Raw genomic sequence first — 24,595 nt, 5'->3', positions numbered from 1 at the left:
TGAACTGTCCATTTCGGCTATCGCTGATTGGCTGCTGCTTGACGTGCAGGAAGGAGACTGGCTGGCACCTTCCTGCACATCAAGCAGCAGCGAATCAGCGGCCGCTGAAATGGACAGTCCACTAGGTAGACTCTTACAGAATACTGCCCCTGGTGTACAGCCTGGTGTACTGAGCTGCAGCAAGACTATCAACATCCTCCTTCTTTGGGAGAAGCAATTTGTGGCATTCCCCCATCACACTCCAATTTCAACAAAAACTTCCTGGCACCATAACCACAAATATAAAAAATGAGCCGGTCGTCACATTTTGCTTGAACACATGAGACATGGTCTGGTACAGGGCCCTGCTTTTGATACCCTGCAGTGGGAATCATCAAGAAGGCTTTGAATTATGTCAGTTTTGCCAGGCTTTGGGCCTTCCATCATGTCTAGCTCAATGAGTGCTGTAAAAACACCAGGCTCGGCATTCCCATTAGCAACAGATCTGGCAAGCCAATAAATACTTAGGCAAGACACAGTAATGAGAAACTGTGTACTGGATGGGTATTGCAACCGTTTGACTGCCGTGCTATACCAAAGTGATTTTCAACTGGGTCCTGACTCAGCTTTGAGGCCATTAGGTACTTGCAGCTAACATTCTTTGTCATGTAGGTCAGCAACGACAGAACACTTGCAACTGCGACTGTCAGGCCAACAGCAGTAGATGCGGACAGGAAGCCACCTCGACCACCTGCATGCAGCTTTGACGTTCGGTCAGGCATGTCAAAAACGAAAGAAGCTTTTCCACAGAAGCAGATTCTGGCCGCAGAGCGTGGCTTGGAAATCTGGATGTCATTATTTCAATGACTTCTCGGATCATCTTGCAACAAAAAATGCACCAAGAATTTATTTTCTAATATCCACACTGTTTATGATCGCTTGAAGATTGTGCTGGGGCGCTGTCATACCCAGGCTGTCGTTGCCATCCGCACCATCATCTGCGGATGACGACTCATGAACGTCGTGACGAGACAAACGCACCTTCTTCGCGCATGCAGCTGGGCACACTGCAACACGTTTTCTCTCTGGTCTTCTCTGACGCATTTCCTTTGAGAAGAAGGATGTCAAATCGGGCAGGAGCGTGGGCACCGTGGCGTCGGTCAGTGCAGGTTTACCTCGAGGAATCCTTACTTCCTCACCGTTGATGAAGTGAACATGGTGGCGCAAAATAAAATGCGCTTCAAAGTGCCTCTCCCACACAGTTGAAGTCTCGGAGAGTGGCTTATCTTAGCAATGAAGATTCCTTTCCCATTGTTTCCGCCTGTCATTGTGTTTAGGCACTCCAAAAAGAGACAATGTGCGCCCATTTACTTCTCTAAAACCAGGATACCCGCTCTTGCATCCGGGCGCATAGCAATGGGCATCGCTTTTTTTTTTTCTTCTCTTACGTTATCCAAAAAGCGACAACAGGGCAGCATCGAACAGACAAATGGTCACGCTCGGCACTTTCAGTAGCTTCACTTGCAAAAACACGAGAAGCACGCTAGCTCGTAACACCAAGAACGATCGACGCGGTAAAGCGGTTGCAGCTACGCGGGCAACGCGGGCTCCAACCGGCACGGTCTCCTCGGGAAGAGCACACCAGAGCCCCTAGCGGGAGTCTTCGCTCTTGACTTCACGCTGCCTGTGCGCCCAGCCCTCCGCTCTTCCACTACCCAATACTTCTAGTTCACTGTACCCTCACTTTGCTGGTAATTTCGACTTGCTTGATGGGGGCCGCTAGTTTGGAATTTTACGGTAGTTGTTTTCTCATGGACAAGTTTCGTTCAGCGCAGGAAACCTTGTGCTTCACTGTCTCTTAAAAATAAGATGCGACATATATGTGCCACAATGTGTGAATAATACTCACTCATTGAGCTCAAGTTCCAACCGAAATTTGTAGTGAAATGCCTTTATGAGCAGGGATGTTTGATGAAAATGCTTGTTTGTCTGTAGGGATGAAAGGAAAAATCAACATTGATATGGAGAACCTATTCATTTCGATACAGATCTGCTGGTGCACATATTTCACTACAAATCAGAGCCATGAAAAAGGCGCAGGACATGCAGAATATCTGAAAGCCACTATGTGATCTATCTCAACTTTACAAGCACTAATATCAGTTCTTTGCTGACTTAAAAATTCTAGATCTTCTTCTTGGGGTTATACGTGCCGAAACCAGTTCTGATTATGAGGCACGCCGTAGTGTAGGGCTCTGGATTAATTTTGACCACCTGGGGTTCGTTAAGGTGCACTACAATGCAAGCACACGGGCGTTTTTGCATTTTCGCCTCCATCGAGATGCAGCCGCCGCGGCTGGGATTCGATCCCGCGATCTCATGTTCAGCAGCGCAACGCTTTTGCTGACTGAGCCACTGCGGCGGGTTAAAAATTTTAGATCTACCTTCTTTAACAGTTATCGGTATAATAGATGTCTTGAAGATTTCATTATGCCCACAAAGAATATGAATAGTTGTGTACATCTGTTGCAGATGTACAGTCTGGAAAACTCGGAGCGCCTTCACACTTAGGGGAAAACTCGGAGCTCCGAGTTTTCCCTTAAGTGTGAAACAGACTGTACATAGCTGTATCCCTCGGATTTTGGCAGTTAAGACTACTATGAGCTAAACAGTAGTTGAGGTGAAGTAAAGTTCCAAGATTAAAGCTATGATCATTAAAGGGACACTTAAGAGAAGAACTAAATCAGGTTATGAAGCAATTTTTGAAAATACTATTTTTCCTAAGTTTCATGGAGTTTCATATGTTGATTGGTAGAAGATCAAATTATGGTCAAAGTTAGATTTTTTGAATTTCACGCCAAAACCCCAGTGCTTGTATGTCAGTGTAAAGTCACAAATTTTGTAACATCAAAACAGTCGTAGTTTGGCTGTCGCGGCTCAGTAAAGCTTCTCAAAACTTGCTAAGTCCAGTCTATGCTCCTTTAGAATATACCGCAGTGTTCATCCTTACTAATAATAAACAATAATTACCTATAGCTGGTGCGAGTAGAATCACTGAGGGACTCTTTAGGTGAGAGAACTTCAGTGTGCCACCTGTCTTTCATTCTCGCTAACCAGGGCTCCTCTACTGCGGTATTGTAGAAGAATACATTACTAGCACAGCTCAAATGATTTTTCTCTCCCCTTAAAGCTAAGCATGACTGCAAGGCAACTGTGTCCCCTCAAGGTAATATTATTCTTTAGAGTTCCATTATTATGTAAAATAGCAATGTTCTGTATAATTTATTACTCCTAGAAACCTTGATTTTTACGAATAATATTATTACATCAAATTTTGCAGCCTTTCTTGGGCCTATAACATCATATGCTATGCTGAGCACACCTGAAAAGGACTTATTTTCTCCTGGCAGTCTGAACAAACTATATTCTAAGTATATATCTGTGCACGTGTGAACCCAGGCAGGGCATTGCATCTACCTCTGGTTTCAGGCAAACAGGCAGCGCCACATGGGTTATGAACAGAAGGCACGCATGATTTGTCATCATCGTCTTTGTATTTTCCTAGGTTTGCTGTTAGGCTGCAACGATGGTGAGTAAATCAAGGTGATATTCTCACCCCTCCTCTTTGATGGTCCAGAGAGCTAAAAGCATTCATACTGTTTTGCAATGTTTCGCACCTTGGGCACAGTAAACAAGCCAAAGAATGAATCCCACTGTGCCCCTGCTTGCCTTGTTGGCTGTGGTGTCCCTGGTGGAAATGCCCAGCTTCTGGTGGTGGCGCACCTGAACTGGGTAGATCACCTCATAGATGCGGCTCGGAATGCTCGCAATCAGTCGCTCGTTTTCCGGGTACCGCTTGAGCCGGTCCACCACTGCGTGGCAAGAGACTTAACATGACACACCCTCAAGTCTGTCTCTTCAATCAAATATGCACCTTCAAGGCAAGCCATAAAAGACTTTTAATTTCTGATATGAAAAATGTCTCCTTTACAATGCCACATCTCTCAGACAAACAGCATGGATTCCATAAAAATAGGTCCACATCGACAGCTGTAACATATGTTCAAACAAATATGTAAATAACACTTGAAGCAACAAATGCTGTGCAGTCAGTATATTCATCTATATATAAGAAAAGCCCTTGACACTATGAACCGAGAATGATACAGATTCAAAGGCCTATTTGCTCAATTACTTGACAGCTTTACATATACTTAATTAGTCGGCAGCATATGGTTAAAATAGGAGACGTCACATCTAGCCTTCAGCCAATAACTTATAGAGAGCCTACACCTTCATTTATCAATGACCTCCAATTGTACTCCACAATGGTGACATAATAATGTACACAGATGATAGCGTGCTATTGTTTCGTGCCCATAATAGCTATGTATCAATTGCAAAAGATAGCTAATTCTGATCTTACCAAAGCCTCAGAATGGAACTAAATTGTAATTCACAGTCCACAGCAGATCCTAAGGTGCTCTAAATTGTTATTGCAGACAAGAATCTGATTAGCCACCTTGACACACATAAATATTTGGGTATTGTACTGACCTCTGCTCAAAACTACAGGAATCACATTTCCCAGATTAGCAAGAAATTACCTAGCATGTGCCTAGCACTCTTGAAAGACAGAAGCCATTTTCTCGTTAGCATGCTTAAAATTATACACCATTTTATTTTTCACAGTCACATGACTTATTGCAGAGAAACATACGGAGGCTTACATACCCAACCTATATTTAGACCAGTCACAATACTACAGAAAACAGCCATTGTATACACATTCTAAACTTCAGAAAAGTAGGATACCCTTTTTCAAATGTTAAACATCATGTCAATTTTTCATGCACACAACTTTACGATTGCTTGCACAATGAAAAACATTGCATGCCAGAAAGCATATATGGAGATCACGGAACAAAGAAATCCAAAATGTCAAGTTAGAAAGGTTACGATGATCAATGCAACGGGAAGCACACCATGCAGTCCTGTGTAAATTTACATCACAGTCGTGGCAATAGCTGTCACTTTTTCAGACATTTTTGTATCCTTGCATAATAAACCTCTGATGACCTTGCAGTGACCTTTGATAACATGTGAACCCTGTGACACTACGCATCTGTGCCCCACCCATGCTAGCCTGTTGGGAACATTACCCCCCCCCCCCCCCCCCCTTTTCTGGCATGGCAACCATATATAGTGTTGTACGTGAACATGATGTTGATATATTGCTGTAATATATATCCTGAAAAGCCAATAATTCTGCAAAAGGTGTCTTGTTGGCCACATCCAGCTATGTACCACATATGCTTTTTAAAATCAAGGTTGTACTTAAGCACCCTGTATATAGGCGCAAAGTACAGCACTCTATAAAAAAGCAAATAACTGAACTTTGTCATGCAATGTACATATATACTAAATTTTAAATAACGAAGCAGAAACATTATAGGCTTTGTTATGTTTGATGGTATAAGAGCCTTGAATGCAGAAAACTCGCATATGTTCTGCAGTTGTCTTTTGAAATTTTTTGTTACAGCAAAGCTGTTAATGTAACTATAGAAGTGCTGGGAAACATTATATGCCAGTTTCCCCAGTTTTCTGAAAAAGCTACAGAACTCAAGAAGTTTATATTTCGAGAAAATGTGGCGAATTATGGGTACAGCATGCAGGCAAATTTTGAAGTGTGTGTGTGTCAGTCAGGAGTTGGAAAAAAAAAAATGCTATACTCTCGTTTTCAGCCCGTTTAGAGGCATTATATGAAATGCTTCAACAGTTTCTCCACTTGCCTGAGAGAACCAAGAACAGCAGAGAATATTTTCAGGAAATGGGGGCGACTATATGGGTGATGTGTGCCAACAGTTTGAAGTGTGCTGGTTAATTAATTATGTGCTTTGAAAATAATTACTGAATACTCATCTTGCTTTTACCTGGTCTCCTCGATCAACTATGTGAAGTAGGAAGCATGTGAGCGATAAAGAGTAAATGTTTGATCTGTGTAGGTTAGTTATAGCCTCTGTAAAAAGTTACTTAGTCAAGAGTTCCAGTGTGTGATGCTGCCATTATCCACAATGTTTCCCAGGGTCACAAAACAACTGCGCAAGACACCAACTTCAAGTTCATTCAAAATAGGGGAAATGGCAAGTTTACCGTGTCTCAGTACATTTGCATATATCTCACCAACATATCTTAACCTATGCTTACTGTACTGTTGTTGATTTTTCATATTGCTTGTTTTCCTTTATGCTTTTCTTATCATTGGTACACCAATGGCTTTTCAACTCACCTGCCCTCTAATCAAACCATGTCATACTGATAGGAGGTCTCCCTGACAGTTTTTACTTCGGGACCTCCTTCTGTAACACTTACAGACTACACTTGCATTACAGAATACACTTGCATTTTTATGACGTCACTAAAAACTTCAACTTCAACCGTGTGGCGAAAATTTCATGTTTCTGGCTTGAACAGAAGCATTGGAAATAATTATTGAACCCTCATTCTTTAGGGCGTTTCCGTGAGTGATATGAGGATTTTGTACTTGGTTTTGTCCTCGGTAAACTACACTAGCCACCCTGTTTACATTTGACAAAATTAAGGGGCAAGTTATGGCTAATGTACGCAAAGTGTGTAGGCAATGAATAACATATTCAAGTGCTTCGGAGCATTAAGAGTATGTTTTAATATTTAGCCAGCTGCCTTGGGGTAACTACAAAAGACTAAGTTCAGCGAACATGTGCCAAGCTAAATGCATGTGGATCGAATACTGCCTTTGTGAAAAATTCCTTTAGCAACTTCTTGAAAATGTTACGATGGCATTTTTCGCTACATTTCCCAGTGTCCCAAGAACTTTACGTTTCACAAGGTTTACATTTTGTACAAATGCAGAGCACGTTAACTGCAATGTCTCCCAAAGTTTTAACATTCATGCCTTTATTAGGAGCATTGGAAATATTTGTTCAACCCTTGTTTATTTTTCTGTTTTTTTTTATGTGTGATATGATGTTCCCCTGGTGTCCTCGGTGAAATAAACGAGTCAGCTTCTTTACGTTTGCCGACAGTAAGGGCAAGGTAATGGGTGATGTGTAGACAATGTTCAAAGTGGTTGGGTTAATTGGGGCCCTTGGCAATAGATTAAGCATGCAAGCGCTCTGGAGCGTTATGAGGGTGTCTTACGAGGGGACACAGAATTTAGAATTTAGGCTGTTGCTCTGAAAGAAATACAAAGGGCACCAATATCAAATTTAGTGAAAATAGGTGGAACGCTATGGCAAATCTCTGTGCGAAGTTAAATGCTTGTGGATAAAATACAGCCTTTGTAAAAAATTTCTTAACGAAGTGTTAGAAAGTGTCATATAACACCATCAGCTATGCGTTCCAATGTATCGACATAACTCTAGTTTCACCAGCTGTGTAGTTCTTGGGAATGGGGGTTCATGGTAAGTGCAATTTGTGAAAAAAATTTACTTTTCCTGCCCTAATTAGAAGCATTGGAAATTAATATTGAACCCTCATTCTTTTCCCGTTTTTGTGCATCATATGACGTTCGTAGTTGCTTTCTCTGGTGACCTCGGTTGACTTTTTTAAAAAGCAAGGCACTTTAATTGTTTATACATGGTGGGGGCTGATGTTGTGTATAATAATTACTGCCTTTGTAAAAATTCCTTAACAAGTGCTGGAAAGCATTACATCCAAATGAAACAATCATGTATAGGGGCAACATTATCAAGTATGCGATTTAATTGCAGGCAACTGAGTCTTATTGCAAGTGCTCAAAAGAAACAGCTTCGCTGGAAATTGGGTTGTGATTGTGCACGGTCACACAAGTCTGCTGTAATGTTTTTTTTTTTTTTTTTCTCTTAGAACGTAAATACTAAAAAAAAGTAAACAAGAACCAATATTGATTTTCAGTATTTAAATATGCTCCCTTTTCACATCTTCCTATTTTCTTTCCCTCTATTTTATTGTAATTTTCCTCTGCCCTATACGTTGGACTGGGTAATTCACACCATAGTATTCACGTCATTTTCCTTTATTTCTTTCCCTACCCCAGTTGTGGAGGCTATACAAGGACAAGCTTATCTCCGGCCGACCTCTCGCCCTCTCCATATCCCATACATAGATACGTTCCACAGACGAATGGATTCAGCCAGTGGGAATTGACACAGTGATTTACGATGCCCGCGGCCATTCCTTCCCTTCCTCCTTTTTGTTCTCAATACAATAAACCAAGTTATTATGCCTATTAAATCACTTCACTCAAACACACATGCAATATATGACATATATACTGGGTGCTAAATGATGAAGTCTAAAAAAAAAAAAAAAAAGAAAGAAAGAAAAAATCTTGCCAACAACGACATGCGAGCGTGTGGCTGCGGCAGAACCAACCAAATTTCAGCGCACCCTATACTGAAACCCATCATATACCTGCAAGATATCTAGGCGATTGCGTTCCGACGGTCAGAAGACGTACGCGTGCGCGACCCTACTGGAGTTCAGCGTAGAGGAATCGGCATATTTCTTTCTACAAAATTTATTTCTAGCCGAACCGCGCGGCGCTCTCAGAGCGGAATTAATCTCGATCGCTGATAACGACGGTGGCTTAATTGTGTAGCGTACCAAGCGCTAGCCCGTCGTTGTTATACGTCAAGTCTGTATTATCCGTCCAACACATCAGTCATAAAAACTCGGAGCGTGTAAATCCGAGGTCGTAAGGGCGTGCAGTTCTTTGAGTTCATGAAGTGCAGAATTCATTTGTGTATCTCACGCAAGTTATAATTAAAATTTATAGTTAATCAAGCACGCGATAGATACCGATCCTTATTATTGCACAAGGATACACATATTAGAACATTGACCCAAATGAATTTATGCGGTAAAATGATGCGTGGTGAGGTCTCATCTAACATCCTCGATCGCATTACATAATTAAACGAAGAGGAAAGAAAAATATAGTTCGATAAACGTGCACGATAGTGATACACAAGCAGTTAAACAGTCTATTAAGTCGTAATTAGAATGAATGTTTGAGAGCTAAACCTTACCTAGTAACCGGCTGTTGTCTGGAAGCTCATCAAAGGCCGAATCTGCCTCTGCAGGGAATGGAAGTGCACAGTGGGAAGTTAGGAGTGTGTCAGTGTAGGAGAATCACGTTGAAGGCAGGTATTCTTAAAAGCCCAACGAGGACAAAATACACGATCAGCCGGCAGAAAAAGCCGCACACGCGCGCGAAGCAAGGAAAGTGCGCGGTCGATGCTGGCCCGCATCGCCTGCGTGCCGTGCGGCGAAGACTCACCCCTGGTGTGTCGGGCGGCGCGCTGGGCGAGCAGCGGCGGGGGAGCCGCGTGGCAGAGCAGCAGCACGAGGAGCAACTCGCCGGGTGGCTGCATGGCCGGCGTTTATGTGCGCTCCTCATCACGCTGCCGCGCCGCCATGGGACGGACGATCAAGATGGCGGCCGCTGCGGAGCAGCCGCGCGAGCTTCGGCCGGACGACGTGCGCCACCCGACAACGCGCTCCCCCGTCCGAGATCGATCACCGTCATCGGGAGTTCTGTCACGTGACCTTCTCATGCGCCGCCCCACGTTCCCTCACTTAGGTGTACTGCGAGGGCCAGTCACGAGGCCGCGCCACTGGTCCTTTAAGGGCCAGCCCGCTTCGACGCTGCTCGCCGATTATGCGCCAGAACAATTAGTATGACAGCCAGCAGTATCTGCAGCTGGTTGCTTCCGTGATGATTACTGCAAATTGTGTTAATGGCGACTGGAACAAAGCCGGAGGACGACGAACGGAGAACGTAGGTGACTGGCACTCCAGTCTTTGCGATCCAGCGGGAAAGGAGGCAATGTGTCGCTGTTTTCTGGAATCCACGACCGCATTTAGTCGATTTTAATGCGAAAGCATTATATGCCACATTACGCGGAAATCCGTTGTAAGCACCGAATGATGGTACAAGAAATGACCGACGGCGCAAACAATAAGACCACAAAACTCGGATTGACGTCACATTTCTCAGGGAGATTCCTGTAAACAACGTAAATTAAGGCCTATATGCAAAGACAGACAGACATACAGAGAACTTTATATATGCAAAGACAATTTGGTAAATTTCGGTCTGGGTGGGAATCGAATCAGGGCCTCCGGGGTGCGAGACGATGATGATGATAATGGTTTATAAGCCTCCCCTTTAAAACGGGGCGGTGACAAATAGTCACCTCGCCCTCGTGATTTAGTCAGGTATGCTATAGGCTCCCTTCAATGGTCAGGCGGCGCAGCGATGATGATGATGATGATTTATTGGCATCCCCTTTGAAACGGGGTGGCGACAAATAGTCACCTAGCCTGCTTGATTTAATCAGGTATACTACACATGTTCTTTATCTCGCATTTTTGTATACCTTTTTCAAAAATTTTGCTTGTACCGCTGCCTATGATTTTAGGAGATCAGGTCGTATCCATCTTTTCCCTGCTTTTTTTCCACCAGTACTCTAATCGTCTCTTGCTGATCTCTACGGCTGATCTGTTTATGTTTCCTTCCACTTTAAACCCAAGCGCTTCTGGGAGTTGCACGTTACCTACGGTTCTCGCTGGGTGGATCCCGTCGCATTCCATTAGGATGTGCTGAGTGGTCTCTGGATCTTTACTGCAGCATACACATGTCTCATCTAGTTCCGAATATTTGTTCCGATATGTTTTCGTCCTTAGGCAACCGGCTCGAGCCTCAAATAGCAAGGCACTGTCCTTTGTGTTATCGTACAGATTTTCCCTTCTAATTTCTTTCTTCTCATTCTTGTAAATCTCCATTGTCCTTTTCGTTTCCATTCTTTGCATCCAATTCACGGTCTCTATTTCTCTCACTTTCTTTCTGATGACCCCTGGTTGTCTATTTACAGTTTCGATTATCCTGTACTTGGTTGCCAACTTCCTTGACCTCTTCCTCCATTCTGTGTCCACGCTTTTCATGTAGAGATACTTGTGCACTTTAGCCGCCCATTTATTTTCATCCATGTTCCTGAGCCTTTCTTCAAAACTAATTTTGCTTTGTGCTTCTCTGACTTCAAAAGAGGCCCAACCCATGTCTCCATGCACTGCCTCATTTGTCGTATTACCGTGTGCTCCCAAAGCCAACCGGCCTACTGATCTTTGGTTAACTTCTAAACCCGCCAATATATCCGATTTTAAGCATATAATGGCATTTGCGAATGTTAGCGCTGGCACCATTACTCCTTTCCAGATTCCACGCACCACCTCATACTTATTGTGACCTCACAGTGCTCTGTGTTTCATTAATGCTGCATTCCGCTTCCCCTTTATTTTCAGATTATCTTGGTGGTTGCTTGAGTAATTCTTTCCTTCGTTTATGTGTACGCCGAGGTACTTATATTGCTTCACTATGGGTATTACTTGCTGTTGAATTGACACCACGAAGTTACTCGTGTGTTCATTAAAGATCATAATCCCTGATTTCTCTGTGCTAAACTTAAGGCCTAGATTTGTCGCTGCGTTCCCACAGATATTCGCAAGTATCTGTAAATCTTTTTTATTGTCCGCTAGTAGCACAATGTCGTCTGCGTACATCAATCCAGGGACCTTCTGTTGCACCATTTGTCCATTACGCATGTAGGATAAATCAAAACCTAATTCGCTGTTTTCCAGTCGTCTTTCTATGCCCTTGACGTAAAGCGTGAACAACAATGGTGACAGAGGGCATCCTTGCTTCAATCCTTGGTGAATTCCCACCATTTCATTTCCTTTTCGGCCTTCCCATGCCACTTGTACTTGGTTGTCTCGATATATCTCCCTCAGCAGCTCCACGAAATCGTCATCTATGCCTTCGTATTGAAGAATATCCCACAACAATTCCCTGTCTACGTTGTCATAAGCTCCTTTAATATCTAGAAATGCTACCCATAAAGGTCTTTTCTGAGCTACTGAAATCTCTATGCACTGAGTTAGTACAAACATATTGTCTTCTAAGCGTCTGCCTGGCCTGAACCGATTCTGTAGTTCCCCCAATACACCGTTTTCCTCCACCCACTTCGACAGTTCTAATTTTATGGCTTGCATTGCCATTCTATATATCACCGACGTTACTGTAACTGGCCTGTACGAGCTCGTCTTATCCTTATCTCCTTTGCCTTTGTAGATGAGATTCATCTTGCTTTCACGCCATCCAACGGGAATATTCTTTGTTCTAATCACTTGCTCTATGGCATTAGTCAGCAGTGCCTTGCTTTTTGGACCGAGGTTTTTGATTAGCTGTATTGGGATTTCATCGGGTCCTGCTGCCGTGTTGTTAGGGACATTTTCTGCTGCCTTTTTCCAATAGAAGCTTTCTATGCTGAATTTTGATCTCTCAAGCCTCTCTGTTGTTGCTGGATCTGTTGTCTGAACTACACTTTTTCTCGTACCGAAGTTATGCCTGATAACGTCTGTGATGTACCGCAGCGCATCATCGCCTTCATAGATGTTACCGTCTTCATCCCTTATAGCCGTTTGCGAGTTTCTAGTTGGAGCTCCGAGTGCTTTTATATGGTTCCAGAATCTTTTTGGGGCGCCTTTGTCACTTTTGTGAATGTTATGCACCCAACGTTCACTTGCGCATTTAATTTTCTCTTGCACGAGCTCACTCGCAACCCTTTTCTTTTCTCTGTATGTATTCCATCTAAGGAGCACCTCTTCTTCTTGTAATCCCAACTTTTTGGCTTCTCGATGAACCCTAGATGCCTCTTTACGCTCTTCTATAGCTTGTTTAATTTCCTTGTTCCACCACTTACGTGGTTTCCTCTTTCCAATCCAACAATTGTATTGCCGTGTCCGCCTTATTTCATGCTGCATAACCTCCACCAGTTCCTTATATTCCCAGACTGCTGTAGGAAAAGCCTCAATTTTCTTCTCTATGTTGTTTGCGATCTCTGTTATTTGCTCGTCATTCATTTTTAAAAACTCTGAGGCTATTGGTTCATGTTCTGCGCTGGTATCTCTCCCAAACGTTAATGCTAAACGTCTATGATCGCTTCCCAGGCAATTTTTTCCATTTTCGTCTATTATCATTTGTTCAAGCATCGGCTCAGCCATCAGCGCCGCCGTGTCAGTTCCGCGAAACACCGAGGCGGCCACTTCTACGAAGGCATGCTTCTGCGGCGCTCGTTTGAAACAAGTCGGGCGTTCAAAACTGTGGTTTTTAAGGCAATTGAAAACATTGAGGCCCATTTTCGACCACCGACACTCGAGAAAGGACGTCAACTTTACGACAACAACCATATATATCGTGTCAAAAAAGTAAACCGGACGGACATCGCAGCAAAGTTCTTGTCACACCAAATAAAGCACGTTTACGACGTCGAACTTAAAGTAAGTTAACCAATAAATAATTTATTCCGCTTAAGTGGGCAAATACGGCCGTAAACGTTTTTCAACTATCATTTGTAGCTTCAGTATACTTCAAGTGTGCCTTGTTCATCACATTTGTCGAGGTTTTGGCGAGTTGGAAGGTCACTTGAATGATTATGGAGCTTTTTTCTCCGTTGACAAAGTACCTCGAACATAGTCTGGTGTTGTCATTCGCGCTCCAGTGTGAGAGGTCATCACTGCTGAAACATAACAGAGAGCAATCAGCTGACACTCAACACCAAGACTGAATAAATGTGTGCTAGCGTGCGCGAGAGAAGTGCTAATTTGCGAATACTCGATGTGTGCTGCGGTGCACTCCAGCCTTAGTTCTGTTCTAAACGCGAGAGAGCATCGGCATGAATGAGCCCGTTTTCAGCAGTCGCGTCTTGATCCAGGCGCAGAAAGGAACTGCACGTTAACTTATTAATGCACAACAAGAACTACAGTGCGTACAAAGGCCCAACGCGGAGTGCTTACGAAGCTAGATTTGACACATAACAACGACTGCGCATTTGTTTCGGAGCGAGAATAGCTCAACAATTATCCAAACCAATTTACAAGAGCGGGAATCAGATCACGCGTGTTTATGCAGTTGTCGCTTTATTGTGCGTTTTCACGGATACTGCCTTGTGTTTTTTTTTCTTTTTATCCTTTTTTTTTAAGTTTGCGTTTGCGTCTTAGTTCATCAGAAATTCGCAAGAGCGACTCTTGACGGGCCGAACCGCGACGATCCACCTTCAGCCGCCGGGTTTCTCCCCACAAAGGGAAGCGGCACAATTTGATGCCGACATCCCCTTCACGGTTGTCAAAATACCTAAAACAGCAGTATATGCGCATGTTCTTTTTGTTCACACTTCTTACGGAGGAGCTGCCGAGTGGTCGCGGTGAATCCATTGAAAAATTGCAAAAGGAAGCTTTTAGGCGCGCCTGAGCGCAGTACGGACCAAGGTGAAATGGCAGTGAGGGCCTACTCGCGGGTGCTCACCGCCGCTGCTAGGTGTCGCGACATGTACAGCCAAACTGCATTGCAGGGTGCCTATACATGTTTTTTGTCTAGCATTTTTGTATACATTTCATTAATTTTTTTCCCTCAATATCTATCTTCTCTACCTGTGAATAAGAGATCAAATCAGGTCGTATCAATCTCTTCAATTCCCTGCTTTTTCTCCATCAATACTCTAAACGTACTCTAATACGTTCACCAATACTCTAAACAATACTCTTCATGAATGTGAAGGGTGAATCCCTTCACATTCCATTAGGATGTGTTGAGTTGTCTCCGGATCTTTGCTGCAGCATACACATGCCTCATCTAGTTCCGAATATTTGCTCCAGTATGTTTTGGTCCTTGGCAACCGGCTCGAGCCTGAAATAGCAAGGCACTGCTCTAAGGCACTGCTCTTTGTGTTATATCGTGCAGATTTTCCCTTCTAATTTCTTCCTTCTCCTTCTTGTAAATCTTGATTGTATCTTGTATACAGCCTCCCAAATCTTTAACTAGCGTGCGTAAGCGGCGTCTTTCTGTGCGCCAGCACCTTAATATAAATTAGGAACAAACTTACAAATGACTATGCTATCTTCACGAGCTTTGTGAGCATTAGTTAACCTCGACCGTGTCGCAAGTTCGTTCCATCGCTCTGTTCTACGTCAGCGTTGCCGTGGAGTAGAGAAAGAAGTGGTTTATTTTATGAGCTTAAAAAATGTCACAGTTTCGCCCTAAGGGCGAAGCAATGAATGCGATAACAACACAGCAATGTCATACGAAGTAAGGTGAGCGGCTTTGGTAGCAATATGAATTGTAGTAAACATGAGCTGATTAAGTAAGCAGGTGTGCTGCGGCGTAAGTAGACCGACATGAAGAGAGACTCGATGACCACGAGAAGGCGCGTGTGAAACGGTGGTGTTGATGAGAAAGGCTTCCCGTGGGCTGCGCGTGCGAAGGGACACACCTGGAGCGCTGCACTGCCGATCCGGGCAGCATTGCATGTGTAGCGTGCGTTGGAAAATGTGGCCCGACTATTACTAACTGAATGAACAAGCGTGGTGTGAGCGCGCACAAACAAACATGAATAGATCACACTGAATGACTGCAGACACCGACTGTCAAAACGCTGGCAGCAAGCAGATACGCCGCAGCGGGCGAAGGTACGCGCGGTCGTTCGCTTCAACGGAAACTGAGCGGCGAATGCACAGCGCATAAAGGTCTGAGCCGTGTGGAGATAAGAGACGGTGCGCGCGAGCGACGAGTGACGAGCGCGGTTGTTGGCAGAGTAAAAGTGCGCCCCCCCCCCTCCCCCCCTCGCTCCCTCCGGCGCTGGCTTCCCGCTTCCTTGCTTGCGCGTGGGAGATTGAGTGCGTTCGCTCTCCGTGATAGCGCGCGTCCCCGCACGCTTCCGCTCGGGCATACGGCGCGCGGCGAAGATTTTATCTATACGGAACCTCACGGCGACGACGACGGCGACGGCAGAAATCCGGTTGAAGTGGCCATATAATTGCTATCGCAATAAAACTAGGGGATAAGCACACGCACGTTACAACGGATCTGCATACGACATACTTTCGCGGAACCGACATTTCTCATTTCGTTTGGTCTGCCTATATTGTTATTGCAACCAATTCCGCTTTTAACGGACCTGGTTATTTTTCTTTTTTAATTTACGATACTGTTGGTCATAAGGCCGTTACAGGGTGGGATTTAAGGCATCAAAAATACAAACCGGATGTTAAAACAGTAAATTACATCAATGATGTGTCAGTCATAAAATACGGGTAAAGTCATAATTTGAACAGTAGTTATCAGTAGTTATAGTCCATTATAAAGGCTATAACGGACTATATCGCGGCTATTTCCGGCCGCTTGCGGTATATATAATGCTCGTTTTCTTAAGGAACGAAGCCTCCCGCAACGGTGTGCCGCGCAACGCCCCGCCGGCGGTGAGTTTTCGTGTCGACCACGCCACGGCCGCCCCTCTAGTCCGGCCGTGACCACGCAAGCGGTCCACCGCTGTCCACCGCAAGGTGCCGCTAGGCCCAACCAGCTTCGAAGCAAAGCTTCGAAGCAGGTTAGGTTTAGCGGCACTTCCGACGATCTAGGCTTAGCGGCACCGCCGACGATCGCAAAATGCAACGTTTTGAGGACTCATCCCATCAGGTAGGTAGGTAGGGAGTAAACTTTAATGAGGTCCTGAAAAAATGGCACAGTTTCGCCCTAAGGGCGAAGCAATGAATGCGATAGCAACACAGCAATGTCATACGAAGTAAGGTGAGCGGCTTTGGTAGCAATATGAATTGTAGTAAACATGAGCTGATTAAGTAAGCAGGTGTGCTGCGGCGTAAGTAGACCGACATGAAGAGAGACTCGATGACCACGAGAAGGCGCGTGTGAAACGGTGGTGTTGATGAGAAGCGCTTCCCGTGGGCAGCGCGTGCGAAGGGACACACCTGTAGCGCTGCACTGCCGATCCGGGCAGCATTGCATGTGTAGCGTGCGTTGGAAAATGTGGCCCGACTATTACTAACTGAATAAACAAGCGTGGTGTGAGCGCGCACAAACAAACACGAATAGATCACACTGAATGACTGCAGACAACGACTGTCAAAACGCTGGCGGCGGGCGAAGGTACGTGCGGTCTATCGCTTCAACGGAAACTGAGCGGCGAATGCACGGCGCATAAAGGTCAGAGCCGTGTGGAGATAAGAGACGGTGCGGACGAGCGACGAGCGCGGTTGTTGGCAGAGTAAAAGTGCCCCCCGCTCCCTCCGGCGCTGGCTTCCTGCTTCCTAGCTTGCTTGCGCGTGGGAGATGAGTGCGTTCGCTCTCCGTGATAGCGCACGTCCCCGCACGCTTCCGCTCGGGCATACGGCGCGCGGCGAAGATTTTATCTATAGGGAACCTCACGGCGACGACGACGGCAGAAATCCGGTTGAAGTGTCCATATAATTGCTATCGCAATAAATGTCACCCCCCCTCCCTCTGTTTTGAGGGATGGATCGCGGGCCGCTCCCACATCGTCATTAACGGGAAGCACAAGCCTCACCGCCGCGTCGTGGGCCTTCTCGACTGCCTGGAGTTGATGGCACCAATCGTGACTCTTGATCAGTGAATAAAAGGTGTCTTGCGAGATCCCTTGATTTGTGTGGTGCTGTAAAGAGGGGCACTCCCAGAGCATGGGGTTAAAATCGCTGTATCCGCCGCAGTCGGGACTCGAAGGGGAGACCTTGGGATGCGAGTGCGTTTCTAATAACCTACGCGTATACCGCTTGAGGCCGTGATAGGTTTTGGTGGGGCAAGGGAAATGCCCTGCGAGCAAGTTGATAATGCTTTGTGACTTCGTTAAAGGTGGACAGTATGTTCCTAAAGCAGAAAGGGGGGGTCCGTCTCCGCCACCATCGGACCAGCCCCGTCGCAGGCACCGCCCGGGGCACCGGCCTTGGAGAGCCCAGCGCGCAAGCGAGACCTCGCGCCCGAGCATGGGCCAATACTTTCGACCCTACGTGGGCCGGGAACCAGGTGATGGTGTGATGAGCAAGTACTTTTCCTTCGAGTATCTTGGCGAATGCTCTGGCTGCCGACCTCGAGTCTGTGTAGACTTCCGTTTTGCTTGGATCTCAGAGCGCTAATGCTATGGCTAGCTGTTCTGCCTTGTCGGGCGACGAGGTAATGATTGATGCGGCCGAAAGTACCCGGTCCTTGGTGTCAACGGAGACGACCGCAAAGCGGGAGGTGTTACTAGCGGAACACTCGTATTGAACGGCATCGACGAAACATGCGTCCGACGCGTGTACGCGTACGTGTGCGTGTGTCAGGAGTGCAGAGACCCTAGCCAACCTTCTGCCTGTATTGTGTTGTGGGTGTACGACTGTACGTTCCTCGGCAGCGGAGAAACCTTAATGTAAGATCTCGTGTGATTTTGCAGCTGCGTGCTGCGTTCCCTCGCAAAAATTGGATTGATGTTAACGCCTGCAAGGATTTTTCGCCCAGCGATGGTGGACGAAAGTCTAGCAAGCTGTGCGCTGTCTGCCGCGCTTCGATGAATTCCTCTATAGGGTGTTGTGAATACCTAGTCTCGCGAGGCTCTCGGTGCTAGTACGCATCGGGAGGCCAAGGACCCTCTTTATGCTCTTGCGAATGAGCGTGTTTAGTTTGGTTCTCTCGTGAACTTGCCATTTGTGCATATGTGCGGCGTAGTTTACATGACTCCTTAGGAACGCGTGGTAAATCCTGAGGAGGTCCTTCTTTAAGCCCTCCTCTATTGTTGGATACCCTGCATTACTATAATTACTCCCTCCGCGTGCTCGTTGGCCTCTATTATCATGCCTAAAACCCAGCTAGAGTCAACCCTGGGGTTCGTTTGCCCAGTTGCCGTGTGTAGTCTGATATCTATCTCTTCTAAGGGCTTCCGAATTTTTGGTTTGGGACCCCTTATACTGGGGCGATACAGGAGGAGTTCAGATTTGGGCCTCGAGAGTTTGAGTCCAATTTCCTGTATGTGAGAAGTGTGAGTAACAACACAATCAACTGGCTCCTGTAGAGATCGTTCGACTTGTCCGCCCGAACCGCCAGTGCACCAGACGGTGATGTCGTCAGCGTAAATGGCGCTTCCGATACCGCCCAGATGTTCTAGCTCGGTCGCGAGCTCGCACATGGCAATATTGAAACGAAGCGGTGAAACAACCAACCCCTATGGCGTGCCAATGGAACCAAGCTCGTAAAGCTCTGATTTGAGATCACCAAGTTTGATGGTGGCCTTCCTATTTTTAAGGAAGGAGCTATAAATACCGTGAAACTTCTCTCCGAGGTTGAGGCGTGAGATGGAGTCCAGAATGTGATGGTGGGCTACGTTGTCAAAGGCATTTTCGAGATCAAGCCCCAGAACAGCCCTGATGTCTCTAGTGTCCCCTTCTAAGGCATCGTGCTTAAGTAGCAGCATGACGTCCTGCGCAGGTAGGTGTGATCTAACGCCGAACATGTTACTAGGGCATAACCCCTCATCCTCTATGTGTTTAGAGATTCTGTCATTGATCACATTGTCAACTACCTTCCCTAAACAGGATGTGAGGGATATGGGCTGTAAGTTTTCTATACTTGGGCTACGGCCTGGTTTCGGGATGAGAATCACTGAGACTATCTTCCATTTGTCAGGGAAGACCACAGACTCCCAGATGATGTTCACTTCCTCAGTGACAATCTTCATCGACGTATATCATCGAGATTGCGAAGCATTTTGTTCGTTATTCCGTCGGGTCCTGGAGCTGACGTTCCGTTTAAGTTGAACAACGCATTTCGTACTTCTGCTTCTTGAAAGGGTTTGTCCAGCTCGGTTGCCGGTATTCCCTTACAGATTGAATAATATCTGGCAGGAGTAGCGGGCTCCCCGGCCAGGGGCAAATACCTCCTGGCCAACGAGTCCGCAATCTCCGACGCGCAACCGTTATTTATGTCTCCGCGGAGAATGTTATCCACTGCACGACTCTAACTAGACTTGGACTTGTTGCAATGAAGTAGATGCCTGAGGAGGTTCTATTTCCCTCCAATTCTCATCTGCCCATCCACCATGTTACAGATCTCGTCCCAATGTTGTTTCTCTAGCGTTTGGCAGTATTCGGCAATCTCTAAGCCTCTCTGGCCTCTATGAGATGAGCTAACTTGCTATCCATTTTGTTTACCTCAAGGTTCGTTTGGATCGACTTGGTGGCCGTTTCGACGTCGTGGATGGCCCGGGATAGTCATTCGTCAAAGTCGGACAGGCCTTCGTCGCCAACTCTCTCCGATCTGATTTTACGGAAGAGATCCCATTCCGTGAAAGTGAACGTTATATGGGGTTTGTCTTGTAGTTGGATAGTCGTGCTGAGCACGCAGTGATCACTGCCAAAATCAATGCCGAGATTCACCCACGAAACTTCCCCCACGGAACTCACAAAAGTGAGATCCGGAGTGGAATCCCGCGAGCATGAATTCCCTGTTCTGGTAGGAAAAGCGGGATCCGTGACCAACGTAAGATTGAGATCTGAAGCCGTTTGCCAGAAGTCGGCCCCCTTGGGCTCGGTACCACGATGGTCGCGTTCGCTTTCCATACCATGGAGATCGCTTTAGAAAGAATTGCATTCAATCGGTGATGCCTACCCTTCGGTGAACTATAGATGTGGAGTAGAAAGAAACTGTTTCTATAGGCCACCACTTGGAATAATTTCTACAAAGGAGTGCTCTATTGTGCTGCGCCCCATGCGTAGATCGTGTTCTATGAATGTGACCTGTCTGGCTACTAGGATACATCTAGATACCCCTGCCTTCCGCACTCTTGACATCGTGAGATGTGTACCCTGGAAGGGTGACTCTACCCGTGAGTGTCTCTTGTAGTAGAATGGCCTGTGGTTTATCGACCCGGGATATGAGACACTGCTGAAGGACTGCCCTTTTCTGAAGGAAGTCCCAGCAGTTCCACTGTTAGATCGAGAAATTTTCATCGTTACGTTTCGCAGTCATCGCCGGAGATGTCAACTACTTTAACCTGTGATTTATTGCGAGGCGTCGCCATGGAGGCTGCCTTGCTCTTAACTAGCTTCCTAAGCTGTGCTTTTGCCTTGTCCGTCTGGATCTTTACCACGTCGTTGTTCAATTTGATCATCCTAGTGTTAAGGGACGCTACCGTTTCAGTTAATTGCTTGAGCGCGTCTTTGACTTCGGCGTGGCTGTCTTTGAACTGAGTGCAAAAATCAGCTCCCAGCTCGCTCCTTGCCGGACTGTCAAGTGCCCTCTTTTTAGTGGCTCTAGTGCCTGACTCGGCATCCATAGGAACCTCCGCTTTAGTAACCTCGTCAGCAAATACTGCTGGGGGTGGAAGTGGAGAAGGCCCGGGCGGAGGGAGGGAACATGCCCCCCTCTAGCTCTTTCCATAGTTCCGCAATTTCTGCCCTGAGTTGTTCTGCCATGCTGCGCAGACTAGCATTTTCTTTTTGAGCTTGCTCGACAACCGCGTCCCTGATTTGCTCTGGGTTTGTGCCCCCCTTTAGCTGTGGCTACTGCTGTTGCGTCTTGACCTTGAAGGCCCACGTCCCTCGGCTCTCGTTTTGCTCGGCGATGCGAACGACGGGGGCCCTGGAGCGAGATCTTCCTCCGGACCTCGAGCACCCCCTGGATGCGTGTCGGCCGCCCCTCGATCGGGAGTACGGAGGAAGATTATGAAGGTTTCTTGCTCCGTGATCGGGAGTGACTCTTCCGGCGCTGCTGCGACACTTCGCCAGTCTTCGCCAGCGGTGGGAAGTCTTCTTCAATTTCGTCATAGTCTGGTGACGTGCCGAGTGTGGCGGCGGATCTCGCCTGTCTCTGCCTTTCGCTTCTCCTGTGACGAACGATGTACGGGATTTGAAAACGTTCTTGCATTTCTTGTTCGCCGTGGGATGAGGCCCTCTGCATAGCTTGCAAACGGGCTTGGAATCGTGGACCTCCATGGTAATGATTTACCGCAGCTTCTACATACTGCCTTCTCTGGGTTAGGGCAAACGTCGGCGTGATGGCCGACCCATCCGCAGATGTAATAGGCGTCTGATTGTCATCAAATGCTCGTGCCGCAAATTATGTAGTTGGGAACTGAAACCGTCGTATAGTATCACGATCGTCGTAGAGTTCTTGAACCGCTTGGCCTGGAGCGTAGAGGGACTCCTTCCGTGAACGATGAGTGACTTGAGTTGTGCGGGACCCATTGTCGGGCGGCGTACTCGACTCTATACGTACTGGAAGTAGGCTTAGCCCTTGACTTGCGTCGATTGATGGTCGTAGACCAACCGGCAGACTGAAATTCCTCGGGGGCGATGTCCTCCCCCTCCACAAAGACTTGCATTTGCATGGACATGCTGTTCGCCTTTGGCGGGGTATGGGCGTCTTGCGCTGGAGTTTGAGGTATAGTAGCGCTGCTTGGTGGCGGCGAGAAAAGTTATCTGGGTAGTACCAGCTTGGGTAGTATTGAGCACTGGCTTATTTATTGAACGGCGTACACGTATACGGCGTTGCATAATTTCTTGCCTTTACGCAGCGTGCCACCCCTGAAAAAATCTTCGGCGCCCGATATTCGCTGCAGGCCGTGGTACAAAACAACCGAAAGTAGCGGGTCCATATTGTTTGAAGGTTATTTCAGGCAACCAATAAAATATATACATACATATATGTATATATATACACACATATACAGTTGCCTAGGGGATCGGCGAAAAGGCAAAAAAGCCTGACAGGGCGCCTGCCCCCCGAGAACCCTAATCGTGCTTTCCGAAGCAGACGACGAGCTTGGTACTACCAGAGTCCTTCCAAGTCCTTCCAAAACATGGAAGGACTCTGGTACTACCCAGTTCAGGACAGAGGGCGCTCTTTAGCACCATTTTCGCAGCGCCCCTTGGGCAAAGCAGGAGCTCCACGGCGGCCGCCGCCGCCGCCACAGTGCAGGTTAGCCCTAGTGCGGTTAGGCTTAACTCGCGCACAGCGTGATCCACACAGAAAAGTCTTGAAAAACAGTCAAAAACACAGTCAAACAGTCAAAAACAGTCAATCCACGGATTCCTTGTGACTTTATGCGTCGATTGGCGTAAAAATTTGCTCACAATAAAGCAAAGAACCGACCGACATCCGTACTGCTCGGCGCCCCCGCGTATCGTCGCATCAAGTGGCACAAAAAAAGCTTGGCTGTGGCTTAACTCAGTTATGCCTGGGTCTGCGTATAGAGAGAGGTGCGGTTAATGTTATTGTTTATCTTGGTGTTTCATTCCGTCGTTGATCCGCGGCCCTGGCACGAGATGCCGAACTAGACGACGAACCATCCTCATCTGAATGCACCCACCTGGCCGCTTCGTATTATACGACGCTTCTCGAGGCGTGCGGCTCGTTCTTCCTCCGTCTCCTCGGCTCGCTGCCTCCTCTTGGATTCGTTCCGACGACAAAGCCTGGCTTCTTTCAGTCTCTCCGACTCGCTTTCCATATCTGCCGATGAATCCCACCGAGCCGCCCCTTCTATATATATATATATATATATATATATATATATAAAACGATGCAACGCCAGCAACGCGCAAACGCCGGCAAACACCGCGGCGGTTGCTAGGCAACGGCTCAGCTCGCGGTGCGGCCACCGACCACAGCGAAACGGCGAGAATACGGCCAATGTAGCGCTCGCTACAAAAAGAACATATGCCGCTAGCGTCCAGACTGGGAGGCGCGTGATACCGTCTCGCATACATGCACTGCATGCAGCGCAGCGGCCAGGCGCGGGCTCCGAGTTGAACGTATACCGCGGCTCTCGTTCGTGCTACAGATTTGACAGTCGTCGTCACATGTCACGGAAGAGAAGCTTTTACAGCGAAGCTCACTCTTCGACGGTCGCGTCCGGCAATAGAAAAACTGTCAGCCCTTACACTGGGCTGGAGATGGAAGACCAGCGAAGCTGTACTATGGTGGGAATTATGTATTTTCAATTATGACTATTAAGATATGATGGTGTAATTGGTTATTTGAACTAATAAAGAATGAGAAATATATATAATCCGGTGGTTTTCATTTATTTAGTGACTACAGGGATCATGGCCTTATGGTCGCTACGGTACACCGCCATAGGGTGCTTGCTTGCTTGCTTGCTTGAAAGCCTTTATTAAAAACAAAAAAGAAAGGTGGAGCCCTTAGAAGGCTTCGCAATGGGTGGAGTCCCAATCCGGGACCCCATTGGTACCAGCCGCCAGCTTAGCCCTCCGAAACAAGGCCTTTTGGACCTTAAGGTCTGAGCAACCACGCAGGGCCGCCTCCCACTCCTCTCGGGTTGGGGTGAAGAGCTGAGTTGAGCTGGCAAGCCCAAACCATGTGTTAAGTGTCACGCACCTCCCCACAGTATTGACACTTGCCACTGAAGGAAAAAATCGAAATGTTTTAAGATTACCGGGCACAATAAAGTGTTAGTGAAAAGTTGGAACAAGATATGCGTTCATCAGCCTTGCCCAGCCCCTTTGCAGGAGTTGGGTATTGGCGGTGCGTGTCCTTGTAATAGGTCGTGATGTCTTTGAAAATAAGAAGATAGTTGCCTTCGGGTTCCAGGTACTCAGGTTCTAAGTGGGACGCCCGGTGGATGAGTCTTCGGGCCGCCGTGTCCGCGGCTTCATTCCCTATTAGGCCCTGGTGGACCGGAGTCCAGACTAGGCAAGGGGGGGGGGGGTCGATTCCTCCGTTGCTAAAGTTCTGCAATATTCG

General features: G+C 46.7%; 1 protein-coding gene across 3 annotated transcripts in view; it reads right to left on the bottom strand.

The window, feature by feature from the left end:
• The window catches only part of LOC119443163 (disintegrin and metalloproteinase domain-containing protein 11-like), a 123,063-nt gene extending 113,563 nt beyond the window's left edge, over positions 1 to 9,500 (bottom strand). For 2 of the 3 annotated variants that reach the window (XR_007465769.1, XM_037708327.2), the window contains exons 1-4: positions 9,281 to 9,500; positions 9,030 to 9,077; positions 3,709 to 3,851; positions 1,889 to 1,968 (exon numbers count right to left, since the gene is read on the bottom strand). Coding sequence is in view for 2 of the 3 variants with exons in the window: in XM_037708327.2 (XP_037564255.1) it covers positions 1,889 to 1,968; positions 3,709 to 3,851; positions 9,030 to 9,077; positions 9,281 to 9,374 (365 nt within the window). In the remaining variant the exon portion in view is untranslated. The remainder of the gene's footprint in view (positions 1 to 1,888; positions 1,969 to 3,708; positions 3,852 to 9,029; positions 9,078 to 9,280) is intronic. The other variant, XM_037708328.2, reaches the window with a different exon arrangement.
• Positions 9,501 to 24,595: the final 15,095 nt, after the last annotated feature.

This window comes from Dermacentor silvarum, chromosome 2, assembly GCF_013339745.2.
Source record: "Dermacentor silvarum isolate Dsil-2018 chromosome 2, BIME_Dsil_1.4, whole genome shotgun sequence".
Taxonomy (NCBI): Eukaryota; Metazoa; Arthropoda; class Arachnida; order Ixodida; family Ixodidae; genus Dermacentor; species Dermacentor silvarum.
Note: the sequence above shows the minus strand (reverse complement) of the source record. Positions and strands in the feature narration are given on the sequence as shown.